This window comes from Labrus bergylta, chromosome 20 (genome assembly GCF_963930695.1).
Source record: "Labrus bergylta chromosome 20, fLabBer1.1, whole genome shotgun sequence".
Lineage (NCBI taxonomy): Eukaryota > Metazoa > Chordata > Actinopteri > Labriformes > Labridae > Labrus > Labrus bergylta.
This window is the reverse complement of record NC_089214.1, coordinates 4,942,693-4,969,610: the sequence shown is the minus strand read 5'-3', so window position 1 is coordinate 4,969,610 and position 26,918 is coordinate 4,942,693. Positions and strand designations below refer to the sequence as shown.

Here is a 26,918-nt window from a genome sequence, read left to right as displayed (position 1 = left end):
CTCGTTTAGAGCTGCACATTTTCTGATAAAGAAGAAGAAGGCATTTTCAGACGGAGAAGTTTTCTAAGAAGCAATGATGATAATTGCTAACACTGTACTTAAAGACGAGAAAAATGGAACCGATCTCATCTCCACTCTCTCCGATGTCCAACTGGGGGCATCTACGATGACTAGACGAGTGTCAGCTATGTCCGGTAACCTGGCCGAGCAGCTGGACCGGGATCTGGCGAAGTGCAGGTGGTTTAGCATCCAGTGCGACGAGTCCGTGGACAGCAGCAGTACAGCGCAGCTGTTGGTCTTTATCTGGATAGTGTTTGAAGATTTCTCCACAAAAAGATTAACTCCTGACACTACTGCCCCTAAAGACAACGACGAGGGGAGTTGACATTTATAACGCGGTGAAGGAGTTCTTCGAACAGAAAAAGGTACCATTGGAAAAGCTGGTAGTGGTGACTACAGACGGGGCTTCTGCTACGATCGGCCGACATGCAGGTTTCATCGCTCACTGTAAAGGTGACCCAGACTTCCCAAAACTTCTGCATTACCACTGCGTCATTCACCAACAGGCGTTATGTGCGAAAGTGATCAGCTTTGGGCGCGTGATGACTCCCGTTGTGAAAATCATAAACAGCATCCGCTCCAAAGCGAAACAGCACAGGATATTCAAGGTGCTATTGGAGGAGATGTCAGCAGAATATGGCGACCTGCTGCTACACACAGAAATCTGATGGCTGAGCAGAGGACGAGTTTTACTTCGTTTTTTGTCACTTTAGGGTGAAATCAAAGAGTTCATGCAGTCCAAAGGCGAAGACGTCTCGCTGCTAGAGGACAAAGAGTGGACACTTGACCTTGCATTTTTAACGAACATTACTGGGAAACTAAACCACTTGAACTGTGAGCTGCAAGGCAAAGGTAAGACTGTTGTTGATATGATAAGTGCTTTATATGCATTTAAAGCCAAGATGAACATTTTCGCTGTGCATTTACAGACAAGAACAATGCTGTGCAGTCGGTGCTGACAATGCTTCTGCATCTGAGACATTTGACAAAGTTGCAGAAAAGTACTGTCAAGTCATAAACAGACTTGGGCAAGAGTTTGAGAATAGGTTTTTTGACCTTGATCAGCTTGAGCCATGTGTATCATTCATTTCCCATCCTTTTAATGAACGTGGACATGACAGACATTGCTGAGCAACTAAGTGCAACGTTCAACTTGGATGCTGGACAGGTGGAGATTGAAATTGTAACATTGCAAAATGACCTCCACCTCAAAGCCTACCAGGCTGCACCAAACTTTTGGTGCCTTGTTGACACAGAAAAGTACAGTGGTGTATGCACAGCAGCTATGAAGGTTGCCAGCCTGTTTGGTTCAACCTATCTCTGTGAATCAGCATTTTCTGACATGAACTTCATCAAGAACAAACACAGAACACACCTCACTGATGCACATCTCAAGTTACACACCAGATTACAATACACTGGTGAACAGCATGCAATGCCAGTCTTCACGTTAACAAAGAAACAGATACCAGATGTTGTCAGTGGCAAAGTTGAATTAAAATATTGAAAAATTGTGTTCAATTCAAAAGTGTTCATGAAATGTAACAGATATAAAAAAAAAATTAAATGCCACAGATTTGGTCATTAGTTCAAAATGTGATAAGATTTATTTTAAAATATGACAGTTGATTTTTCTTAAACATTACATAATGTTTTCAAACATGGTGCAACATAGTTAATGATTTGTTGGGAAAATGGGACATTTTCCTATAAAATGTAAAAGTGATGATGACGTAAACAATTGCTGAGATTAATAGAAATAAAGTGTTGAATATTGATATTATCTATTTCCCACCTTGAGATTTACTTTTATTGATCCCAGCAAGGGGAAATTTCATTACACTCTGTAAGTCATGAACACACACATAAGCATACACACAATGAAGTATACACACATGCAGAAACAGGATCTTATGGACATGCACTAATGGAGAGAAGCTGATGGTGGGGAGGGAGTTTAGTGCCTTGCTCAAGGGCACCTCGGCAGTGCTCAGGAGGTGATCTGGCACCTCTCCAGCTAACAGACCAACTTCCATATTTGGTCCGCACCGGGACTTGAACCGGCAACCCTCCGGTTCCCAACCCCAGTCCCTACAGACTGAGCTACTGCTAAAGCTGGGGAACAATAGACTGTATGGGGGGGGGAAGAAAGAGGAAAGAAGGGGGAGAAGGAGAGGAAAAAGAGGAAAAAAGAGAAAGAAAGAAGAACTCTTAATGGCCCTTCTACAAGTCAGAAGTTACTCCAAGTCATTAGTTTTCATAAAATTTTAGAAATTACTCAAAATGATGAATATTTCTAGTTTTCATATGGGGGATAATAGGGGAAGATTGGATCCGAAGGACGAGGGTTTGAACCCTGCCTGGACCAAAACAAACTTCACAAAGTGTTTTGGATTGTTCAGATGAAAAAGTAATTTTAAATAAGAAAACAATACTTGATTCTGTTTAGCATTCAAAATGTGTCGGAAAGTGATATTGTGTTTGTTTTTCATTTCTTCTCAGAATTTAAGTGGTATTGACATAAGTCATCTAATTGTTTTAGATATAAGACTTTACTTACTAAAAAATAGCAAATATTATTGTAATATAATTTTTATATTACTGTGTCAAATTGCTAAGAAATAAGTCAAATGTAAGAATTGGAGTAGAAGCACACACATTTATTGAAATATTTCAATTAAAAAATCTCATTTAAATAAAAGGCACATTTCACATTTTAGGACATTTCCTTTAAACAAAATAATGATATATTTGGCGTTTTAGCCTCTAGCCTCAAACAGACTAATGCTGTAGATTGAATCTGAATCTCTGAACTTGAGATTTTACACCTGCAGCAGACTCTGTGAGTCATGACTGTCTACAATGAGTGGGACACTCGAGTCCAGCTGTGGTTGATTTTCCAAGCAGTATCTACAGCGTGTTTACATGGACGGGACGGTACACACTCCTTATTTGAATGCCATGTAAGCATTTTAAAAAACTAAAATGTGAAGAGACAGACAGGACGGGGCAGACAGAAGGGGAGAACAATGAATCATCATTTATTCTCGGCCCTTTTCCTCCTCATTTCTTCCAGCCACTGCTCCAGTGGCATCCCTGCGAAAGTGGGGCAATAAATGTATCCATGAAATTGCCTGTGGCCACTGTCTTTGTTCCGGGGCTGATGGCATTTGCGGCACTTATTATGTTCCACCTGACGATTGTAGGGCCTCTGGGAAGGGGGTGGAGGGGGAAGAGGTCCATCAGGGGCGATAGGCCTGGGAGAGGGGACAGCCAACATTAACAACAAGGGGCTTTGGGCAGGGGTAGGGTTTACAAGGGCAGGAGCAGCTGTAGGCAGAGGTGCAGGCAGGGGAAATAACTGCCTCTGAATGGGCACCTTTGGCCGGACAGTGGCTGGAGCAGCAGTGTGTGGCGCAGCATGCTTTCTTTTTAAAAGTGTACTGTAGACATGCTGAAGTCCATGAAATGATAAATGTCCAGCTTGACCACAACGTCTGGCCAGCCACCAAATCGTGCCTTTAGCTTGGTCTCCTCCCCATCCTTCTTGCAGCATCCACAGTCCACATACAGGAGCTTTGGAGGAGCCACACCTGCTTCCCTGTACCTCCGGATGAGATCAGCCACCATCAGGTCCAGCCCAGAGCCTTCCTGAGCAGTCAGGACACTGATCAAGATCTGACGCACCTCGTTACTAACTGAGGAAAGCCAGAGGGCAGTCCCCTTGGCAATGCCCGATAACTTCCTGGTGATCTGAAAGTATACAGAGGAAACATTCAGTGACTTAGGTCTAACTAGCATATCATTTTGTCTGGTATTGACTTATGTATTTACATTTTGTAAGTATACCATTCTTTTTCAGTACAGTTTAACAGCCTTTTACAGGTAAAATCATTTTAACATTGCGACTTAGGGATGAAGAATATCCCTTTTTAGTCATTTTGTCAGTTTGAGTGATGCTTTGATACACGTTTTTGTAGAATTGTGACATCAGAATAAGAGCAGTGATGAGGAATTGTACCTTCTTTGTGGAGTCCATCTTCAGGATGGAGCCAAAGGTAGATGTAATGCTGGCTTTGATGTGCTCCAGCCTGCTTAAGATGTCCCGCCCGTAGACCGCCAGCATCCACTTATAGGTGGGAATGGCCACAGGCTCAGGCGGGCACCACAGGGAACAGGCTGGGCCGGCCCACAAAGTCAGAGCATGCCCCGAGGTACTGGCAGAGGCGCTGCAGCCACTCCTCGCTGTGGTTCTCCCTCAGCTGCTTCACCAAGCGAGACGGGCTGTTGCCCAGGGTCCTCTCCCGCAGGAAGCGGATGACCCGAATGTCACAAGCATATCTGTATTAGAAGAAAGGGAAGAGACAGAGACATTTAGACAAACACAAAAAGACAGTCCAACCTCTTATAGCAGTCTGTTTCAATTACAGACAATTTTCAAATAAACAATGTAACACAATAATATGTATTCTCATAAACATTTTTTTGTACATGCTCGTTACAGTGGCATCTTTATACTCACTTCTGAGTCAGGATGAGCCTGAATTCGAGCCGGTGAGCCAGGTCAAGCTGGTCCAGGATGGTCTTGCTGCTGGACAGGTAGTTGGTTTTGCAACCAATGCTGTTGCACCTGAGGGTCTCTGTGACTATCAGGTAGTACCTGTCCACGTCAAGGACCTGACGGGCTCTCTTGTGGGCACCGTATCCCACCAGCTGCTTCCCACACACAGGACAGGTTAGCCTGACCTTCCACAAGTGGTACGGCATCCACACAAGCAGGTGATGATTAAAAAAGCGCTGTGGAGTGGGGGCCTGATGGTAGATGAGCGCTGGCCCTGGTGGCTCGTACCACAGCTTCATGTCGGTCCGTAGCCGCTGGTTTCTCCACAGAGCTGCAGAGATCCATCTCTGGTCCTGGAGGGGGATGGTCTTCCTCATCTTCACTGGCAGCCAGGGTAGGTCAGGGCCAGGGGCAGCCAACACATCCTCCGCTGACATATTGCTGAGAGGATCAGGACCAGGAGTGGTAGAGGAGGCACAGACAGAAGGGTCTGAGGAGGCACTGGAGGGAGCAGCTGTTACAACCTAATAATAAACAAATTATGTACAGAAAGACACACACAAATAAAACATTAACACATCATAAATCACTGAACTGCTTAGGTTAGGGTTTGATGTTTGGCAAAAACAACAAAAAATTATCAATAGGATTCTTACAGCGGCAGTGGCTGGGGGGATTATTGAGGCTGATGACACAGGAGTGGGGGGAAGAGAGAAAGGGGAGCTGGTCCTAATATATTTTCTGGGACTCTGGGCAGGGGATGATGTCCTCCCTGATGTTGGTGTTGCAGTGCCAAAGTTTGTGGTGGTACTGGTCGATGTGCTAATAAGGGGCTGAGAGAGAAACAGGAGGAAATACAAGGTTATAAACTAAATCGTGTATCATTATTGGGCATATAAGATTAAAACTTGAAGTATAGCTTCAGGCAATGATAAGGCATTTAAGCACATGAACACACCATTGATCACTGAACTGCTTAGGTTAAGTTTGGCACACAAAAATTATTTGTGAACAACACAATTGAAAAGGGTTCTTACAGCTTTAGCAGTGGCTGGGGGGATTATTGAGGCTGATGAAAGAGGAGAAGAGAGAAAGGGGAGCTGGTCCTAGTATGTTTTCCGGGACTCTGGGCAGGGGATGATGTCCTCCCTGATGTTGGTGTTGCAGTGTCGACGTTTGTGGTGGCACTGGGGGACGTACTAATAAGGGGCTGAGAGAGAAACAGGAGGAAATACAGGCTAATGAATATCTACAAAATCATGTATCACTACTAGGCATAATAAATCATTGTGTCATAATAAGACATGATAAAGCATTTAACCAAGGAGAAATTATGTCACAAGCAATACTATAAATCAAATGTATGCCTAGACTGTCACCATACTGTACCTTTGCAGGCTTCCTAGCCACAGTTAAATTTGGCTTCAAAGCAGCACCATGCGACCCGCCAAACCGTGGTTTTGTAAACTGAAAGAAAATGAATGTAATCTTACAGAATGCATGATCATGTTATTTATTCTGTAAAACATAGAAGTCAGTAGTTAAGAGTCATTGGGTAAAAATCACAAACAGAATAAAGATTTACCATAGCCAGATTCAAAGCAGGCCTCTGCACAGGTCCAGCAGATGTTGATGCTGAGGAGGCAGCAGCAGCAGCAGCAGCGCTTGAAGGGCCTTGCCCTTGACCAGTGCCAACAGTGGTACAGGGAAATGGGGTGTCAGGGACTGAGCTGGAAGGCTAAAGATGTACAGAGACTTTTGAAGTCATTTCAAGCAAACGACACAACAACAAAAATGTGCACACAACAATTTGATGTTAGTTTAAAAATACCTTCTTAGTGTGGAAACCACAGCCACATGTCTGTGGCCCCCCAAACAGAGATGCCTGTCCCCTCCGTTGCATCGGGCATTTGTCAATCTGTAATATTTCATGACAAAAAAATAAGCAAGTGTTTCTATTAGCTTTATCATGTGTGACTGTATTGTAATTGCTTAATACAACTATACCTTCAGATAGAGGTCATTCCACTCCTGCATCAGAGGGCCAAACCCCTGAAGCAGCGAATCTCCGCAGGCGTGACATCCACTCCTCATCACCCATAGCCTTGTGCTTTTTTTGTTTTGTTGCCATCTGTGGCCAAAAGAAGTCAAAATTAATATCCCATCAACTCCCTTCATATGTACACATGGGCTAATGAGATGATGTAATATAAGTTCAGTTTTTCTGTTATTTCAGTCGTGGCTATTATGAAATCTATTGATAAACAGCCTACCACAACTAAACTCTGCATTATGTTTTACTAACACATCTGCTTTTCGCATTAAGCTCGTTAAATAGGGCGATTCTATTTATTCATAACTAAGTTAGCTATATAGAATTAGAATGAGATATTCTGTTTTAGATGAAGTGGCCCGATGCAGGAGCCTGAAACCCTATGGATGATGACGATGTTAACACGGCAAAATAAGATAAAAACATAACTTACACGTCTCTAACTCTAGCAGCAACAATCATTTTAGTGAATGAAGATATCGTCTGTGTTAACCAAGGTGACCGGCCGGCTTCTTACCGTCAAGTTATTCAACACCGTCAAGTTAACGTAACGTTAAACTTGGATAACAAAGTTTCTTTAACTAGCTAGCGTTTACCCTGTATACATTCAGTCAGTCAAACTAGTCAAACTAACCACAATGAACAATCTAACTACGGGAAAATAATATATTATGAGTGACAATAGTTTAATTGATGACAGTTTACCTTGAGAGATGAAGTCGAGTCCCATTCAATGGATTCTCCGCTACCGGCGAAAATGTATGGGTGGGATATCGAGGCGAGCGCTCATTTCCGATTGGCTCGCACGCAGCGCAAGCTTGCAGGGCTGCGATTGGCTCGGAGTCAAAAGATGCAATGCCAGCCACGCGATTGGCTAACATTTTTGAGGAAAGATGAGAACGGGGCGACGCGATTGGCTTACAATGATGAGGAAAGATGAAAACGGGACAGAGCGATTGAAAGCTGAGATACCGTCGTACTGCCGTCGCTCACCGCTGACATGTTAAGTCATTGTTGATTAATTTTTTGTTGAGTATCATTAATCATTAATAATAATAATATATAACTAAAGGCAAACTGAGCAAATTTGTTATTTCAGAAGAGTGTATCAAACTGGTAGCCCTTCGTATGACTCAGTACCCATGAAGTAGCTCTCAGTTTCAAAAAGGCTGGTGACCCCTGCAATAGAACATGGAACATTTGTTTTTTGTTGACCATTTTAAAGGTCAATCGAGATTTACTTCTCAAACACTCCTGGAAACCATTTTTAAGTCAAACAGCTTGAATTGAAGCGTTTTTTAATCTTGATGAAGGGGGTTTTACATGGCGGTAAAGATGAAGCGACAACATAGTATTGTTCAAGATAGCTATTGAATTCACTGCTGGGAAGAGGCTTCTGGTGCATGTATTCAGTTACCTGGCCCTTTATTTACAGCAACATAGACTTTTTGTGTTTGTGCACAGGTTGGTAAGGTTACATTTAAATTTTATCTTGAAGTAATCAAGGTAAAATCATTCAAAGTGCAAATAAGAACCCACACAAGAAAAGCTCACAAGACTGCCTTTGAAAAAGTGTTTGCTCAGCTCTTTCATTTTTCTCTCATAAAAAGTGATCATACAATAAAGATCAGAGTTCATTTTTCCAGTTTTTCCCTGGCATGATCTCAGACAACTTGTAACCTCTTAAAAATCTACATCAGAGCTTCTTTTTTTTTTTTTTTAACCTGTAGTTGAAGCTGTCAAACTTTGTGTCTTTTCCCCTTGTTATATCATCCTTGAAAAGCAAAAAAAGTCATATCAGGTGTGTTTGTTGGTTTTTGCCAATGTTCAAAGTTAACCCTCAACTCCTCTGAATGTTGACTGAATAATTCAAACTCAAGGCTCTCGAGGTGCCAGCTGATAACCAATATTTCTGTTATGGATCAAGAAAACCAAGAGGAGGACCCAGATGCAGAACCAATAAAAATATTTCATTAAACAAAAAGGCAAACAAAAACTCACTTCAGAAATCCAATCAGGAGAAAACAAGGAGCCACAAGTAAACTCACATACGACAAACGACAATGAACTGACACAGAGGAGAAGAAACACAGAGACTACATGGACACGGGGTAATCAAACACAGGTGAGACTAATAACACAGGTGAAGACAATGAGGGTAATCAACACGGAGGGAAACAGAGGCAGGAATATAAAACAAGAAACACTGAGGACATCTACAAAACTAAATCATGAGACACTGAAGACACACAGAACTCAAGAATGAACAAAACACACTAGAACATAAAGAAACACTAAACACTGAAAATACAAAACTAAATAATACCAAATCATGACAATTTCATCATCGCTAACTTGATTTTGAGAATCACCAAATCTTTGTCTTTACTGGACTTGTCATTTATGTTGGTTTAACATGAAACAACACACTTGTTCTATTTTTAATATGAGAATATTGCTTTGTGCAATTTTAACAGTTTAGCTTTGAGTTTCTTTTTATGTTTCTCTCTCTTTCTTTTCTTGGTGTCTTGTGTGTTATTTGACCTGCAGGACTGGCACAGCCCTCAATGTGAAACTCATGCACTCGCACAATCTTACTCTTCTACTCTTCTAGGGTCTATTAAAGTTACACAACAGAAGATAAGATTACAGACAGTGTGTGAAATGAATGAAATTGAATGACAAACTTTAGTATACAGATCGTGATCTTGTCAGAAGTTGGTTAAAAAGCTGACTTTTTTAGGAGGTTTTGTTTCAATAAAGTTCATAGAAGTGTATTTAACCTCATTATCTCAAAAACTTGGATCCACAATGTTAGCTAAGGGCTTGTTTTAAAACTGCTGTACTACCACAATGTAATCTGATGCTAGTATAGAAACAAGGAAACGGCATTGGACACCTCAGCATGTGTAAACAAGTTCACATTCCTAAACAATCCCACTTTGATTGATATCTGGGACTATTTTTAGCACCTGTGCTTCATTTCTGCTCCTCCCACACCTGTGTCATCATTTGATGTTTAACTTCAAGAGTTACCTGATGTCTGCAGAGTTCAGATAAGAACATCAGGTCGGACTTTTTCAACAAGGGTTCCTATGTATTTATCTCATTTAATCTTATACCTTTGGCACAGGAATAGAAGAAAATCTAAAGGTTACCAGAGAAATGAAGAACGCATTTTGAAACGATGATGATGATTGTGACGGTTGACTTATAAGATGGTTTCTATACTGATTAGAGCTCTCAAGAACTGCCCTCAATGTTGTGCTTTGCCTCTGGTCACTTCCTGTCAGCACCTGTGTGTCCAATCAGACTCAAAGCTGATCGTTTGCTCTTACTGACATTGTTCCCTTTTTTCTAGATCCTTGCTTGTGTTGTACTTACTCTCTGTACGTCGCTTTGAATAAAAGCGTTTGCTAAGTGAATTGTAGAATTGAAACGATTTTTAGAGAAATAAATGTATTTATAAAATACAGTTTGGTTTATTTATGCCTTTTTTATAGGCGACCCAAAGGAGCAAACATTCTTAAACTACCCCTGAATGTTGTTTTACGATGAACATGTCAAAAATTATGAACTGTCTTTGGATAATTTTGAAAATTGCTTGACTAAAGCAGATATTGTGCTTTGTTTCAGATTTTGTAAACCATTATTCTCCGCCATATAGTACTGACAGTCCTAACTTGGTTTTTAGTGAAGTACAAAGTGACCTCAGCATTGTAAACACGGTCAGTAAATAAAAGTTCCTGTTGCTTGACATTCCCACCTGTTACTATTTTAAGCACCTTTGTTGCTTTGAGCACGTGTGCAATTTTTAGCACCTGTAATCATTGATTTCAACCTCTGAGTTACCTCATCGTCAAAGAGTTCAGGTGAACATCAGGTCACTTTTGTCTGTACTATCGGTCTGTCGTCCTCATTTGAACTTAAAAGATTAGGATGTTCGTGCGTCATTTAGAAATTCGAAACTGTTTCTCTGTATGGCCTTGGTCTGTATCTCCAACAGGAACACTCCTCAGTATCTGGGTACAGCATGATCCTAAATCAGTTCCCTCCGAACAAAGGAGTTCTGTTGGCGTTAGATAAATCACCAGGCAAGCTGAAACCAATGACGATGTATCACACATGTATATGTAAAATACCTACACCCTGTGAATGTATAAATATGCTCTACAACCGGGACTCCCCCGGGACTCTTGGATGCACTTGTGACTGATGTTACTTTTGTAGCTGATTACCCCTTTTGCAAAAGATCTCTTTACTATATGCAATAAAACAGACAAAGACAAAAGACTTTGACTTGAGATCTTTCAAAAATTAAAAATCCACAACATGTCTCATTAGGTTTTGTTTATTTAAAACAACCATTTAATCTGATTGAGTAAAAATGGTTTTTATTATGATGCTGGAAAAAACCAAGAGTGTTGAGTTCAGACCAAATACAAGGCTGATATGAACAGACCTGTGCATATGACTGCTTGAGTTTTATACAGGCCTTTTCACATCATGAATAATCATCCTCAGCAGCCGACGGTATTTCAATCCAGAGAAACTTAATTAGGGGAGAATAATTATTTATTTATCAAGTTTAGAAAAGAGAAATATGCAATGTCTTTGGTGATAATAGCCTCGGTCATGATGTCTTCATGTACTCGAAAGCATAGTGAGGCTGACAGCAGGACAGGATATTCTCCTGATGGAGTCTAGACACTAGTGGTGGTAGTGATGGATGTATGCAGGATGTGATGAGGAGTGGGCCTCTTAGGAGCTGGACTTGGACACCTATTAAAGATCCCATATTCTGCCCTTTTTGGGGTTCATATATTTAATCTACGTACCTACTAAAGTATGTTCACAATAGCTAAAGTTCAAAAAAAGTGTCTGTTTTCATGAACTGCCGCTCCATGCACGCTCTTCTGACTCTCTCTCTAAGGCTCTGAAGTTTTACCATATTGGGAATGCAGCCACTCTGGCACCTTAGCACTACTGTGCTACCGCAGGCTACGGCATATATAATGGGCGTGCAACATGAGCTGCAGGGCTTGCCACAACGAGCCAATGGGCTTAGTGGTCTCACACTGACAATGACATCACACTGACAATGACATCACACTGGCACATTTTTATCGAGGGGGGCTAGAACCGAGCGTTACATGCAGCTAATGCTACAGCTAACAGGAGGACGTAGGAGAAGCTGTGTTTCCGCAGACTTTGAATTTTTGCAAAGTCTGCGATGTGACTAAACATGCACAGGACACTTGAAAAACACACTAAAGAGTATATAAAACCAGAAAAAAGCATAATATGGGCCCTATAAATTGACAGCAGCAGGATGATTGGCTGAGAGAGGTTGTGGCAGAATCTGGTTGGTTTAGTACTTAAAGAGTGAACGCCCAAAGAGGGAGAGAGAGAGAGGGAGTGGTAAAGTTGAATGAAGAATAATGAATGAATGTATGAAAGACTATTACCAACAGGTGGAATCAAATGACAGATATGTTTTTAAGTTTACTTTGATCAAAAACAATAGTTTGTCACTCTTTCTGATGAAAGGTGACATCAAAGAAATCTCGTCATATTTTCCCACACATTAGTGAAATGATTAAACTTCACATTTTGCATAATCCCCCTTTCACGTCTATTTGCATCCTCTGTACCTAATTTGCATAAATGATCATTACTAGGTGTTTTTTCATCATTTATTAGGCTTTATCTTTATAAAAACTTTTTGTATTTTGTGAAAGAGGAATAAAAATATGCCTTAAAGTGAAATACCAAGATAGGAATTGCTGTTCAAGAGATATTTAAACTGAGGTACAGTATTAGCAATAGTGTTTGTTCATGTCAAAACCAAGAATGACTCAGACTGCATCATAATCACAGCCTGTAAAACAATTAAGCATGAGGAATGCAGTTGTTAACCTGACCGGATGAGATCGTTTTCATAATAAAAGAGGCTAAAGTCCACAGAGAGTGTGACTGATACTTTAATCTCTTCCGACATCGTCATTAAAGTGTGAAGATAATCTTCTTCATCCTTTCATTAAACCAAGTTACCATTTCTTCTTGTACTCAAACCATTAAACTTCTATTACATTGTTTTGATAACTCACAATGAAAATTCAACCACCCAATAATGATTGCATCATTAGGTTAACCATCCAGAGTAGCAGGTCATTCAAATATGTCTTGGTAAACAACAAAATTAAAAGTTTGATTTGATCAAATCATGCCAGAGAAAAACGTACTTACACAGGCCTCAGGGATCCGTCATAACACATACAAGCCATATCTGCTGAAATAGTATGAACAAACACATTTAAGAAAGACACATTTTACATGACACCTTCGGGGAGCTCAGAGCGGTTTCCAGCTTTGCATGATGGTATGATAACTTTTATTCACCCGCTGACTTTTTATATTTTAATTGACACGCATAAAGCAGGTTGCTCTTACAAGGCAAAAATAGAATGGATGGTGAAGACCAACATCCATTTTCACAACACTAATTTTAATTTTGTTTCATAAAACAAAATTTTCTCTGTGAGCTGGCTGAAACCCATAGCGGAGGAAGGAGAACAGATCGTCGATGGGCGATCTACTGTGCATTACGCGCTGTCTGTTGATAAGCTTGTCTCAACAGAAACAGTCTGTACCATTAAGACAAGATCAGACCAGAAGGAACTTCCAGCATTATTGGCTTTTTGTTTTTGTTTTAAAGTCATGACAGCAGACAGTGACTCTCTCAGCAGGAGGAGTGCCAGCCACCACGGGGCTAGATGAAGGAAGATTGCAATCCTTGAGATGTTGTCTTACTTTAATCTGGTAAAAGTTGAGTTCACGTCCTTCACTTGTTGCCCCTTCTGTCCCTCTGGCCATAGCAACATAACACGCTTTCAAGAGCGTTAGTTTAACAAGGATAAGCGAATCCAGACTCTTACTGCCTTACTAATTCAAGCAAGGCTTTTTGGCTAAATGGAGCCTTTTGATTGACTTCCTGTCTGAGTAAATTTTCCAGTAGGTTTGTTGTCCGATCACAGACGACTCTCTCCATCATCTTCAAGGCTTTTTAATCATCATCCTGTACACAACATGCGCTGCCATCACATTTACCTTTGAAGTTTTCTGGCCGTTATTTTTTCCTGCTTTAGTCACCTTGGATACTAGTCCAAGTAAGTTTCAGCTCTAAGTCGATGTAATGTTACACCCAGGCCGAACGGCCAAGTGGTGCATACGGCTCCAGAAGCTCAAGGTAGTTAAAAAATGTGAACCTAAAATAGATCAATAAAAGACAAAAGGGAAATAAGACAAACAGACAAAATAAACTTATGGGTTAGCGTTTAAGTATGTTAGGTATACACTAAGTAAGTATGTTAAAATTATTTTATTTATCAATCAATCAATACATTTTTATTTGTATAGCGTCAACTCATAACAAGTGTTATCTCGAGACACTTTACAAAAAGCAGGTAAAAGACCTTACTCTTTGTCTGTTAACATTACAAAAGAGCAGGTAAAATACCTTACTCATTGTCTGTTAACATTACAAAAGAGCAGGTAAAATACCTTACTCATTGTTATGTTACAAAAAGCAGGTAAAATACCTTACTCATTGTTATGTTACAAAAAGCAGGTAAAAGACCTTACTCTTTGTCTGTTAACATTACAAAAGAGCAGGTAAAATACCTTACTCATTGTTATGTTACAAAAAGCAGGTAAAATACCTTACTCATTGTTATGTTACAAACAGCAGGTGAAAGACCTTACTTATTGCTATATTACAAAGATCCGGCCTATCCATCATGAGCACTTCAGCAAAGCAGCAAAAGTTACAGTGGTAAGAAAAAACTGCCTTATTAAAAGGCAGAAATCTTCGGCTGGATCCCCGGCTCATGATGAAACAGCCTTCAGGGTTGTTGTTCTGGCAGGCCGTCAACCAACGATCTCGAGGAGCCTAAGAGAGATCAAGAGCTCCCAGGAAAGTAGGTGGTTAGTGACTGAGATTTACAGATAGATACATGCAGTAATATGATGTACTGTATATGCACAGAGAGAGAGAGCGAGACAGAGAGAGAGAGAGAGCTGGTATACACCAGCACTAACTATAAGATTTATCAAAAAGGAAAGTTTTAAGTCTGTTCTTAAAAATACAGACTGTGTCTGCCTCCCGGACCCCGGCTGGAAGGCGATTCCGGAGGAGAGGAGCCTGATAACTGAAGGCTTTACCTCCCATAGTACACTTAGAGACTGTAGGTACCACTAGCAGGCCTGCATTCTGGGACCGTAATGTTCTCGAGGGACAGTACGGCCCTAGTAGCTCCTTAAGATAAGATGGTGCCTGGCCATTTAGAGCTTTGTAAGTGAGAAGAAGGATCTTGAATTCTATTCTAGACTGTATAGGGAGCCAGTGCAGAGAAGCCAGGACAGGAGTAATGTGGTCCCTTTTCCTAGTTCTAGTCAGTACACGAGCTGCAGTGTTCTGGACTAGTTAAAGAGTCTTTAGAGACCCACCATAGCACCCCGATTAAAGAGAATTACAATAATCCAATCTGGAGGTAACAAATGCATGAACTAGTTTTTCTGCATCATTTTGCGACAGGATATTCCTGATCTTGGATATATTACGAAGGTGAAAATAGGCTGTTCTTGAAATTTGCCTGATGTGAGAGCTAAAGGACATATCTTGATCAAATAGAACTCCTAGATTCCTAACAGTGGTGCTAGATGCCAGGCTGATGTCATTAAGAACAGTCAAATCACTAGAAAAAGTCTCTGAGGTTTTTAGGGCCTAGCACAATAACTTCAGTCTTGTCTGAGTTAAGTAGCAAAACATTTCTGGTCATCCAGGTCCTAACGTCCTTAAGGCACATTTCTAGCTTCCATAACTGACTGGTGACATCGGGCTTCATTGATACATAAAGCTGAGTATCATCTGCATAACAATGAAACTGTATGGAGTGTTTCCTCATAATATTTCCCAGAGGAAGCATGTATAATGTAAAGAGAATTGGTCCAAGCACTGAACCTTGTGGCACTCCATAGCTAACTTTGGTGTGCATAGAGGACTCATCATTAACATGTACAAACTGAGATCGGACTGATAAGTAGGATTCGAACCAACTTAAAGCAGTCCCTGTAATTCCCAGTAAATGTTCTAGTCTGTATATTAGGATCTGATGGTCAATAGTGTCAAAAGCAGCACTAAGATCTAACAAGACGAGCACAGAGAAGTCCCCTGTCTGAAGCTAGAAGTAGATTGTTTGTAACTTTAACTAGTGCAGTCTCAGTGCTATGGTGGACTCTAAATCCTGACTGAAACTCCTCAAATAAACTGTTGTCATGGAGAAAGTCACACAGCTGATTAGCTACCACTTTCTCCAGGATCTTCGAGATAAAAAGGAGGTTGGATATAGGCCTATAGTTAACTAAAGTTCCTGAATCTAGAGCAGGTTTTTTGAGTAGAGTTTTGATTACCGCTACTTGACTGTGACTACTATGACTGTGGTACATAGCCTGCCAGTAAAGACATATTGATCATATCTAATATAGAGTTGCTAACTAAGGGAAATACTTCCTTAAACAGCTTGGTTGTGACTGGGTCTAAAAGACAGGTTGACGGTTTCGACGCAGAAATAATTGGATTTAGCTCTGAAAGGTCGATTGGAGAAAAACAGTCTAGACTAATATCTGGTCCTGGAACTGTCTCTGCCGCATCAGACGTATCTGCACCAGGTAAGGGCAGGAGGTTACTAATTTTGTCTCTAATGTCTAGAATTTTGTTGTTGAAAAAGCTCAGGAAATCATTACAGTAAAGAGTGAGAGTCGACTGTTTAGGTGTACTGTCAGGTAGGATTGTACATTTATTGGTGTATGGACTTTTACATATATCATAGATTTTTACAAAACATTCTTCAATATAGCATCAATTATAAAACATGTTGTCGAATGAATGACCTTCACAGGAATTTCTTTATCTTTACCTGAAATGAAAAATCTTAATCAGCAGCAACAGAAGTAGTTCAAAAAATCTGACAAGAAATGGTATGACTCTAGGTACTCCTGTTGTTGAGTCATCACTGTAGTCACATTATGCTTATCTTAATCTCAGCTCGTCAGATATCAACATGTCTGTTTTATCTAGTATATTACACTTTATTTCACCCAGAACTCACCCACACATACAATTCCATTCCTTTGGCATCAAGGATGTGAAGATACAAAATGGATATAGAAATAGAAAACCTTTATTGCCATTATACGATTGTACAAAGGCATTAGAGACATGGCTCAATAAAGTAAATCTTAATCTTCTAGTTTAGAAATACTAAACTAAGTGCACAAATATGTAAGCATCCACAGCTACAAACAACTTAGCTACAAATACACTGTACTGTAAACGCTCTATGTACAGTATACATCACATCACAGAACCTACATGTATTCACTTAGTTATGAATATAATCTGAACCCCCTTCATTCTCCATCGTCTTGTTTTTACCTGTCTGTTTGTTTCAGGGAAAATTCAGAGCTTAAACATTAGCAGATCGTTCAATCAGTGATAGAACAATAACTCAGTATCTAAAGACAACAGATTATGTTTTAAGATAGGACATGGCCAAATTGTACTTACTACCATGTATTTTTTTATTACCGGTAAGTAAAGAACTGAAGAACAACCACACCAGGTTGTCACATTAGAAATTAAGAAAACAAACTGTAATGGTTTATCCTGCAGAGAGTTCCCACTCTATAGTTGACCAAAACACTGCTTTATATTCATCAGACTTTATATTTTCTTTTATGTTAGTTTAATTTAGCACCTTTTAAGTTATTGGTCTCTACCAGTCACCAACTGGAGATATATGGCTTTTGAGCTACATAATGGTCCGCTTTGTTCAACAGCTAATGATTAACTGTGTGTTTCTGCTCTTTGGTACTGCACATTTAGTGTACAAGGTGGTTTAAGAGTGATTTCACTTAAAACAGCTGCTTGCTGTGGGGAAAGAATTATGTAAATGCACACTAAAGTTGCAGACCGGAGAGCTAAACGATGAGGGTGAATCTTGTTTTAAAGCTCCTTAATGTTAAATGTGAGTTGCAGATTCAGGAGGTATTTCTTCTTGGTTCATTATTTGATTCATTATATAATGAACCTGTAACCGGAACCTGTAACCTGACCTGTAACATGACCCATCTCATTTCACACACACTTCCCAGCGTCACTTGAAGGGTGTATCTTGGCTCGCTGACAATCCAACATGGCATTTCACAATCCAGCCAAACAGGGGAAAACCCGAAATGTCCTACTTAAGAGAGAGCCGTCGTGCAGTCTATGTCACACTCTCACTGAATTCCCTCAGGCACTTCAAGACAGACACTACAGACTCACTCTGCACCAACCGGCAAGGCAAGGACATTAACTGAGGAACCATGACAAGCGGCAGAGTGTTTCTCCTGGCAGCCCTGTACTCCTTCTTCATCCTGACTACCTTTATTGACAGCACAGAGTCAGGTGAGTCCTTCAGCTATTATATACTGTACTTACACATCCCTTTCAAAGCAGATGCATTTTGGGTAAAGCTGTCACTGTTGAACATGCAGTATCTAGGAAAGTAAAGCTTTAACAAACTGGATGTAAACAAAAATAATGTTGAACTTTCAGTGAAAAAAAGTGAAAAAAATGTTGTTTAAATGTGTTTTCCATAACGTATAGTTCTTCACAATCTGATAATGTCTGTGTGTCTTTATAGCCCGCTGCTGCCTGCAGTACTCAAGAAAACATTTGAAATGCAGCAGAATGCTGGGCTACACCATCCAGACCAACACCGCTTCCTGTGACATCGAGGCCGTTATGTGAGTCCCAATACTGCAAATTACGAGAGAAGTTTTAGCATTAATTAGATTAAAACAATCAACCAGGCAGGAACCTGATGTGTAGTATGACCAGTGTGCTTCTGTATCATGTTAAAAAAAAGTCTGGACAATCAAGTTTACATCCAGGTATTTGTGGCATGCAGAAAATTGTACTAACGTTTAAGCTAAACTGAAGTACTAATGTTTTTCATGTAAACAAAGTTAGTATGGCCAAAAAACAGAAAATATATTGTAAGAAACCAGGTGAAACAGTGGCTAATGCTCATTATGGTGAGATTTCTTCAAATTAATGTGCATAATATGCTGTGTGTGTGTGTGTTACTAGCAAATTGGCCTTCATTTAGATTCACTATGGAAACGTGATTTAAAAATGTAAAAACCCAGTGAAAGCTAAGATAAGTGTGTTTGTCAGATTTGACTGAAGTGCAAATACATAAATCCTGACTCATAGCAGTCATCAGATACGACTCTACATGGCTTGTTTATCTTAATTGAAAACTTCCCAGCACATCTTTCCCAGTTAATATTTGACCCAGAAACAATCATGAAGGGACTCAGGAATTTGTGAGAGCAGCTAGTTTGGGAGGTTAGTAAATGTGTACCTGAGACACACTGGTAGGGGGTCAAACAAACAAGCTGACACTCTGGAATGAGAGCACAGGGAGGAAACGTTACTCTGCAGTATATGAGGAGTACTCATGATCATTTTTCCCTGTTTCCTGGATTCCACAGTTTCCACGCCAAAGGGAAATTTATCTGTGCTGACCCATTGTCCAGCCACACCCAGAAGTTGAAGATGTGCATTGAGTGAGTATTCCCATCCACTGTACTTCTGGTTCTCTTAACTATGGGTTAGAAAATGTATGTAATATTGTGTTTTTATTTTCTTTGCAGTGGAAGACGATCTAAAAGCGCCTCAAACAGGAAACCAAAATAACCTCTGCATCAGCTTAAACCTTCGACAACAGTTCATATGACGCCTGAACCATATCTGCTTTGGATAATGACACACTTTCTACACTTAATTAGCATGAGTTTTGGTATGTTTCCTATTTATATTTAATCTGTTTTATAAACAGGGACGTGTAGTATTCTTAATACAGCCTAAACTGAATGCTGAACTTTCAGTGCTTCAAAACAAAGTAACAAATATTTATTCTTTATCTATTTTTTTTTTGTGTAAATGGTTATTTTATAGTGTTTGGATGTCAGAGAACTGGAGTAGCAATCACTGTATGCAGTTAAAAGTGTGGACGTTTGATTGTAATATATATTGTTAAATAATTTATTAAAACACATTTTTGATTCAACATGTGTCAGTCATTATGGGTTCCACATCATACACCATGACCCCAATCTGGGGGCAATTTCACAACCATAAAACATTTTTGCATGAAAAATTGAAAAAAAAACAAAAAACATTTTCACATTATTATAGGACAGATTTACAAATCTCTAAGGTTTCATAATGCTTCATGAAGATGTGTCAGTAAAAAGCAGGGTCACACATTTGATCTGTGACATCTTACTCAAAAAAAAAAAGAATGTTGTCTCACTTATAATATGCTATATAACAAAGACAATAAAATACATTTAAACAAGAAAATGTAAGCCCCTTATTGTGTGGATAAAAAGCTTAAAGGCAGAATGTATGATTTTTTTTGATCCAGTAGATGTCACCCTTGAGCACCAGCATTAAACCAAAACAAACTGCTGTGTGGGGACACCTCCAACCCTCTACCCTAATGTTTGCACAAAGGAGTTATCAAATTGAAACGCACCATAACTAAGCGATAAGCCCAAGCGGTGGACTAAATTGTCCTTGTCTCGAGCTGCGTTGTTGTGTTAATGGTAGCTGTCTTTAGTTTGCTTGTAGCTTCACATTGCATGCGAATTTACATGGAATGACCGTGATCTAAAAAGGCTTACTACATTCAAATAAGCGGTGAGCACAGTATGTTATTCTTCTTTTCCCTAGTCCCTCACTTTAACAGCTTTTACATGCAAGGGGATGAGCAGGCTTGTAGCATGCTGCCTGCAGAAAAGTCCCCTGTAAAGTTACTGTGGACTTCTTATGCCAACTGAAATAAACACCGGTACTTCAGATTTGTAAAATAACGCTCTTCCTAGTATATTTTCTGCTTCTTCTCGGCATGGCTATGGTCACACATGTTGTCCATCATAAATCTAGATCAACAGGCTAGCGTATAGCATATCTGCCTCCAGATGTTGATAGCGGTTGATGCTACGTTGCTGTGATTGGTTAGGTTCAGACATTGACAAACCTCATTATTGTAGTTCTCCTTTATCAGCTTGTCCTAGTAAGTCTCTTATTACTAACATAAACATACTAACGATAAATGTTGTTCTTGTTGTTACTGTTTGTCCCTGTCCTTATTTTCCCTGCCACTGTAATGTTGCATCTTTTATAGAAAATATTACATAGTAAGGTGTTTTACCGGCTCTTTTGTAAAGTGTCATTTTCTATGAATTGGCGCTACACAAGTAGAGATTGATTGACTGGTTGACTGACCATTAGGAATGACTCTTCCTGCTACTCCATTCTAACCAGCCACCCCATCACCGAAACCAAATCCAATGCTTCCTTCTGTGAGAACACGTCAGACATTGACAATCTTCTACTGTGAGGTGCACAGGTTAAAACATCAGAGACTGATTATCCTGAAATTATCTAGAAAATCTCAGACGTTCAAATGTGAAAGAAGCCTTTGTAATGCCCCAAGTTTTAAAAAGAAAAGTCTTAGAAGTATGTGTCAGGGCAGTTCAAAGAAGTGAAGGACACTGGCCGTGAACATGATTCAGAATAGATCGTTTTTCCTCTTTTCATGGTTGGTCCACAACATTGAGCAGAAACCGGTCCTCGCCATGGTCTTCTCTGGTTTTCAGAGCCTGGCGGAGTTTCTCCCAGAAGAGGTTGGTGTTCTCCTCTGCTCGCGGCCAGCTCAGATAGGTCTGTCTCTTCAGCAGCTTCCTCATGCGATAATAAGGAGACAGCTGAGCAGTGGGAATCTCCTCTAGAAACACGAGGATCAGAACGTCTTTCTGCTCATCAAACAGACGGAAACTGGACGGAGGGAAAAGACAGAAAGAGGAAGAACATGAGGCAGTCACTTACCATATCCATACTGTCATTGCAGTTTCTCTATTATTTTCATTACACCATAATGTCTAAGGTTCTTATGAGTATGACTGAGTATTACATTTCACTGCACATCTGTATGAGCATGTGACAAATAAAAATCTTGAATCTTGAAAAAATCTTGAACTATGAATCCCAATGAGACACAATTTTCTTGTCCTATCAGCAGACTAATACCCCAACAAATTTCAATTCATGATCAAGATTTTAAGACAGAGAAAAGCAGCAAATCCTCAATCCAATTTAAATCTGACAGAAATTTAAGTGTTAAAACAGCTTGTGGCTTGAAGCACTTCCTATCAATTTTTATTAAAGATTTGGTCCATTTAGATAGAAACATGATTTCAGGCTTAAGAAATAAAAAATCATTTTGGACTTTAATCCCTTAAAATCACAAGATTAAAACCAGTGATTAAACAACCTGAGTAGATATTTAAAGTCAGCTGGCACATTACCTGGCCAGTGTCATTTCTCTGGAGCACCACTCACTCTCGAGGTATCTTTGGCTGATCACACAGATTGTCTTCCTGCTTCCATAGATGGCATCAGCGATGTTGTCCATGATCGGTTTACCTGAAAATTAGATTTTTAAAAAATGGAACAGACAAGTGAATAAATGGGCTGCTCCTCATGACTTCCTCTGATGGTGTTTAAGAATACAACGGCGACACCTTCTGGAGTAAAGACAAAAGTACAAAATAAAAACATCTGTTTTCCAGGTTCCTTTTTTTTTATTTTCTTCCAGTTAACTCAAAAGTCCACAACAGACTCTAAAGATATGTAAAACGAATGCTCTATAATGCACAAGGTATCCTCATAAACAGAAAGGGCTGGAAAAATTGAAGTTTAAGAACACTAAAACTTGAGGATTATTTTTTCTAAATCTGGACATTTACGATTCCATGGCCACTTTTCATATTAATATAAGAATTTAACCTTTTTTAAATGTTGTATTATGTAAAATCTAAACAACCAAGTTCATGGCCCCCTGCACAATAATGAACTGATCTCTGAAATAAGTTGGCTCTGGTCTACACAGTTTCAAAAGAAATACAGTATTGAGGTTATCTGCTTTACTACACCACACACCATAAGAACTTAACTATTAATCCGTCATGCTTTGTCATCATGTGTGGGGTCTCTCAATCGTTTAAGATTTTAGCTAATTAGGCCTTAGCTAATTTTAGAAAGGCTTCAAAGTTAACTTTTGCTATGGACCGACTCTAACTGTAGATTCCAATGGACAATTTGTCTAGTGGAGGTAAGAAAACATTAATAAGTCAATAAAGTAATATACAAATCTATACTTGTTTTTTTCTAATTATTGATTGATGACGTAAGTAGCTGTGTAATATATGATGGGATGATGTATAGTTAGCTGGTTGTGATCCTGAAATGGAACCGCGACACAGTGAGCAAGACCACTCCACTTAGTGTTGGGGTCGTGCTCACTCTGAAGGGTTCATTATGCCTTATTCAAGTGATTTAAATATGATTTAAATAATAAGAACATCTGAGTGGACTTTCATTCCAAGCCATCATATAGTTCAATAATTTCAGTCTGGACCAACCAACCTATTGACTATAACAGACTGACAATGCCATGCTACTCATAAAGAAAAAGCCACTTGCATGGCTAAGACAAACTTTAGTAAATTAAGTCTGAATTCAGCTTGTCCATTAAAGCTCAACTGTTAAATGCCAAGTGTAGAGGTTTATCTTACCTGGCTCAAAGTCTCGGTGGTGCAAACACAACCTCCAGCCCTGCTCGTTTTCCAGTTTTGGCAGCAGTTCGCTGATGACCCATGGCTCATCGTGGGCATTGTAGGAGATAAAGGCATCATACTGGTCAGAAGCTTGCGTGTTTTTATGCTTTGAGTCGAAGAGAAAAGCCAAAAACACGTAATAGGCATATACTAACTGCAACCTCAGGAAGTGGTAGGTGAAGGAAACCATCATAAAAAGGAGGGTCAAACAGGTGGTGGTGATGAAGCAGTTGAATTCAATGTTCACTGAGCATGAGTGGATGTCCAGGTCCAACAGTTTTGTGCTGTTAAGGCTTGGAGGATAGTTGCACTTGAAGTTATAAGCATCAAAAACTTGGGTTTGGGTGTTTTTTACAGTCCAATTGAGAAACGCTGCGTTATCACAGTCACATTTGAAACTTTGGCCAAAGAGATCCAAATAAACGAGAGCTGGTAGAGAATTGATTTCTTCTTGACTTATGACTGAGAAAATATTCTTTCTTGCCTGCAGGAACTCCAGCTCAGTAAGTTTGGCATTTATGAGGAAATCTAGAGACCGAAGATTTATTCTAGATATGTAGAGGCTTTTCAGATTTTGAATTGGGGAAAACAAATCTGGAGTAAGGTCTGTAAGTTCATTTGAGCTGATGTCAAGCATTTGCAGACGAGGTGTGTGCTTAAACATATCTTTGTGGATGCTTAAAAGTTGAGAACTATGTGCATCAAAGCTTAAAAGGTTTGTCAAACCTTCCAGGAGGTTGCGTGGCAGCCAGGACTTCCCCCGGTGGTGTTGTGACGGAATAGCCAATGTTTCAAGGTGAGTGAGCTTAGAAAATGGTGGATCAGGCAAGGCTAAGCTGTTTGCATAGCTTATGTGATTGTCTCTCAGATCCAATCTTTTTAAATTTGTCAGACCAGTGAACCAATTTTGTTTTAATGAATCTGTTTGAATATCATTGGATTGAAGCAGTAAAATAGTAAGATTGGTCAGCCCAATAAAAGAACCATTCTGAAAGACTTTTATTTGATTCTCATGCAATGACAAGTTCTGGAGGGACTTTAAACCATTCAGTTCCCCCTTTTTAATGATGGTAAGTTTATTTCCATTCAAATATAGTTGTCTAAGATTTGGCAAGTAGTTACTGAAAGCCTTGTTTAATCTAGAGATCTGGCAGGACTGTAGCTTTAAAACTTGGAGTCCTATTAAATCCTTAAAAGCAAACTCATTTAAAGCCGGGATTGGATTCTGATAAAGGTTGAGCTGTCTGAGCTTTGTCAGATTGGCAAAATCATTGCATCCAAGACTGCTGATTTTATTTGTGCTGAGATCGAGCTTTGAAAGGATTTTTAGATTCCTTGTGGCAGCTGGAACAGATGGAAGTTTGTTACGACCCAGACTCAAGTCCCTTAAACCTTTCAGCGACATGAAAGCCTCATCTTGGATTTTTTGTATTGAATTATCTGATAGATCTAACTCTGTTAGATGAATGCATAGGCTGAACAAATTTGAATGGATAATACTGAGTTTATTTTGTCTGAGCTGGAGTGTGGTTATTGTTGGGATGGTGCAGGATATGCTGATGAGCTCTGTGAGGTCATGTTTCATTTGATTCATCCTCAGAATTGTTAGAGAGGAGTTGAAGCTCTCTAGGAATGTTTTCCAGTCATCAGAAACCAGTTGAAGCCCACTTACGTCTAGAGTAGACACTCGACTAAAAAAAGTCTTGTTGCGTATGTCCCATATCATCTTGTTTTTAATAGTAGAACCTATGTTTAACCAGGTGAGATTTGGAAAAACATCTGCAGTGATCCTAAAGACTGCAATTGGATTTTGTGACAAATCAAGTGAAGCAAGCTCTAATGAGCTATTAGTCAATTCCCATGATTGAAAATGGGTTAAGTCGTTGTTTGTGATTACTAGACTTTGTAGATTTGGCAGTTGCTGTAGTAAAGAATGAACATTTTTGCTGCTGTGGAGTTTGTTGTGAGAGATGTCCAAAAATGTCAAGCTGGTCAAGGATTCAAAAGAGGTCGGCAGCACTGCTTTGATATGATTATGAGTAATTCTCAGCTCTGTGACGTTGCTCAAACCAACAAAAATATCATCCCCAAGTTTAACGAGTTTGTTACTATTAAGATTTAACTTCTTCAGGGAAATAAGATCCGCAAAGGCTCTTGGATCTATTTGTACAATCCTGTTGCCTTTCAGGTCTAATTCTGTCAAAACAGACTTTTTTCTGAAATCTGACGTTAGAATTTTTGTTATATTGTTTGAGGACAAGTCAATACTTTTCACTGTTGAGGGAATATCTTGAGGAACAGTTCTGAGTTTACCATCGACAGGCTTACAGATGGCGCTGTTTTGACTGATTCTGCAATCTCGAAGTGCAAACCCTGCAACCGGCACAACTGTACTGATGAAACACAGCAAGAGGACTATGAAGCGTAGTTCAAAAGATGTTGATCTTGCTTCTGTTTTTGTTTTGTCTTCTTTCATTTCAGGGCCCATTTTAAACAAAAAATGAAGTGTCTTAGCCAATAGTCCACTTGGTGAATGAAACAGCAAGGTAGTGCTGAAAACCAATGAAACAAAGAAATTACAAAAGGCAATAAATACTCAAAAATTACAACACGATAATAGTTTATCATCATATTTGGGTGCACTTTATCTTAATGTAAACTAAGGTAGCTACAAAAGCATTATTTTAAACTTGGTAAACACTTTCAATACCTGGTTTTATCCTACAGCATTAAAAAAAATAAGTCATATAGGCATCCTATATTGTGTGATTTCTTGTTTTAAATTCCCCAAATTAGCAGGAAACGTCTTGCCCCTGTCTAAATCGATTCAGGTGTTTTATGATATTATCAATCATTTAAATAAAGGAGATTGTGTTGTTTAAAAAAAAGAAGATTTTGACAACCTTCCTGGGAATAGATTAAACATACTTTCTTTAACCTTATTATAAAGTGTAAAGACAAAATACAAGGTGATCATTTATCAAACATCAATGACAAATAATGGTTTGTGATACTTACTGTGTCACACAAAGACGAGCTGATTTAACGGAGATGTCTCATCGACAGGATCTTGTTGTTTAATACCTTTTAATAAGTGTGATGATCCTCTCAGATCAAAAGAGATAGTAAGTACCAAGTGTAAGCGACCTCTGCCTGAAGTCTCTGTCCTCTTTATTATAAACTGAGTGAGGAAGTGAAAGTGACTAAAACAGGGTGGGGGGGGGCTGCCTCAACAACTTTAAATAGCAGTTTGTCAGCCCTAAAATACGTGTACGTTTAAAGAGAGAGATTTGCTGAAATGCAAACAGACCCTGGGCCTCAGTTCTGAGAAAAATGATGAATGACCCATACGTCAGTTGTGCTTGAGTTTATAGGAAAATCATTTTATGCAAATTACATGCTATCTTCAACTTTCTGCATCATTCTGGGAGTTTTTATTTCACTCAC

The 26,918-nt window shown here is 39.5% G+C and overlaps 3 protein-coding genes and 1 long non-coding RNA gene across 4 annotated transcripts; 1 reads left to right on the top strand and 3 right to left on the bottom strand.

The window, feature by feature from the left end:
* Positions 1–4,214: 4,214 nt before the first annotated feature.
* On the bottom strand, positions 4,215–7,442 carry LOC110001774 (uncharacterized). Its single transcript, XM_065949151.1, has 7 exons — positions 6,629–7,442; positions 6,453–6,539; positions 6,207–6,359; positions 6,011–6,088; positions 5,278–5,454; positions 4,583–5,145; positions 4,215–4,401 (listed from the first exon to the last, which is right to left on the bottom strand). The coding sequence occupies exons 1-7, from the start codon at positions 6,797–6,799 to the stop codon at positions 4,215–4,217; spliced, it is 1,416 nt and encodes a 471-aa protein (XP_065805223.1). The 5' UTR covers positions 6,800–7,442.
* Positions 7,443–14,065: 6,623 nt separating this feature from the next.
* LOC136177190 (uncharacterized) lies at positions 14,066–14,521 on the bottom strand. The gene is made up of 3 exons (XR_010664830.1): positions 14,434–14,521; positions 14,276–14,357; positions 14,066–14,149 (listed from the first exon to the last, which is right to left on the bottom strand). It is a non-coding gene; the product is annotated as an uncharacterized lncRNA (long non-coding RNA).
* Positions 14,522–17,993: 3,472 nt separating this feature from the next.
* ccl20b (chemokine (C-C motif) ligand 20b) lies at positions 17,994–19,855 on the top strand. The gene is made up of 4 exons (XM_020657282.3): positions 17,994–18,183; positions 18,422–18,524; positions 19,278–19,352; positions 19,440–19,855. Exons 1-4 carry the CDS (start codon positions 18,102–18,104, stop codon positions 19,480–19,482), a joined length of 303 nt encoding a protein of 100 aa, XP_020512938.1. The 5' UTR covers positions 17,994–18,101; the 3' UTR covers positions 19,483–19,855.
* Positions 19,817–26,649, bottom strand: LOC110001777 (toll-like receptor 13). Its single transcript, XM_020657281.3, has 4 exons — positions 26,490–26,649; positions 23,430–26,023; positions 22,161–22,278; positions 19,817–21,630 (listed from the first exon to the last, which is right to left on the bottom strand). The coding sequence occupies exons 2-4, from the start codon at positions 25,957–25,959 to the stop codon at positions 21,390–21,392; spliced, it is 2,889 nt and encodes a 962-aa protein (XP_020512937.2). The 5' UTR covers positions 25,960–26,023; positions 26,490–26,649; the 3' UTR covers positions 19,817–21,389.
* Positions 26,650–26,918: the final 269 nt, after the last annotated feature.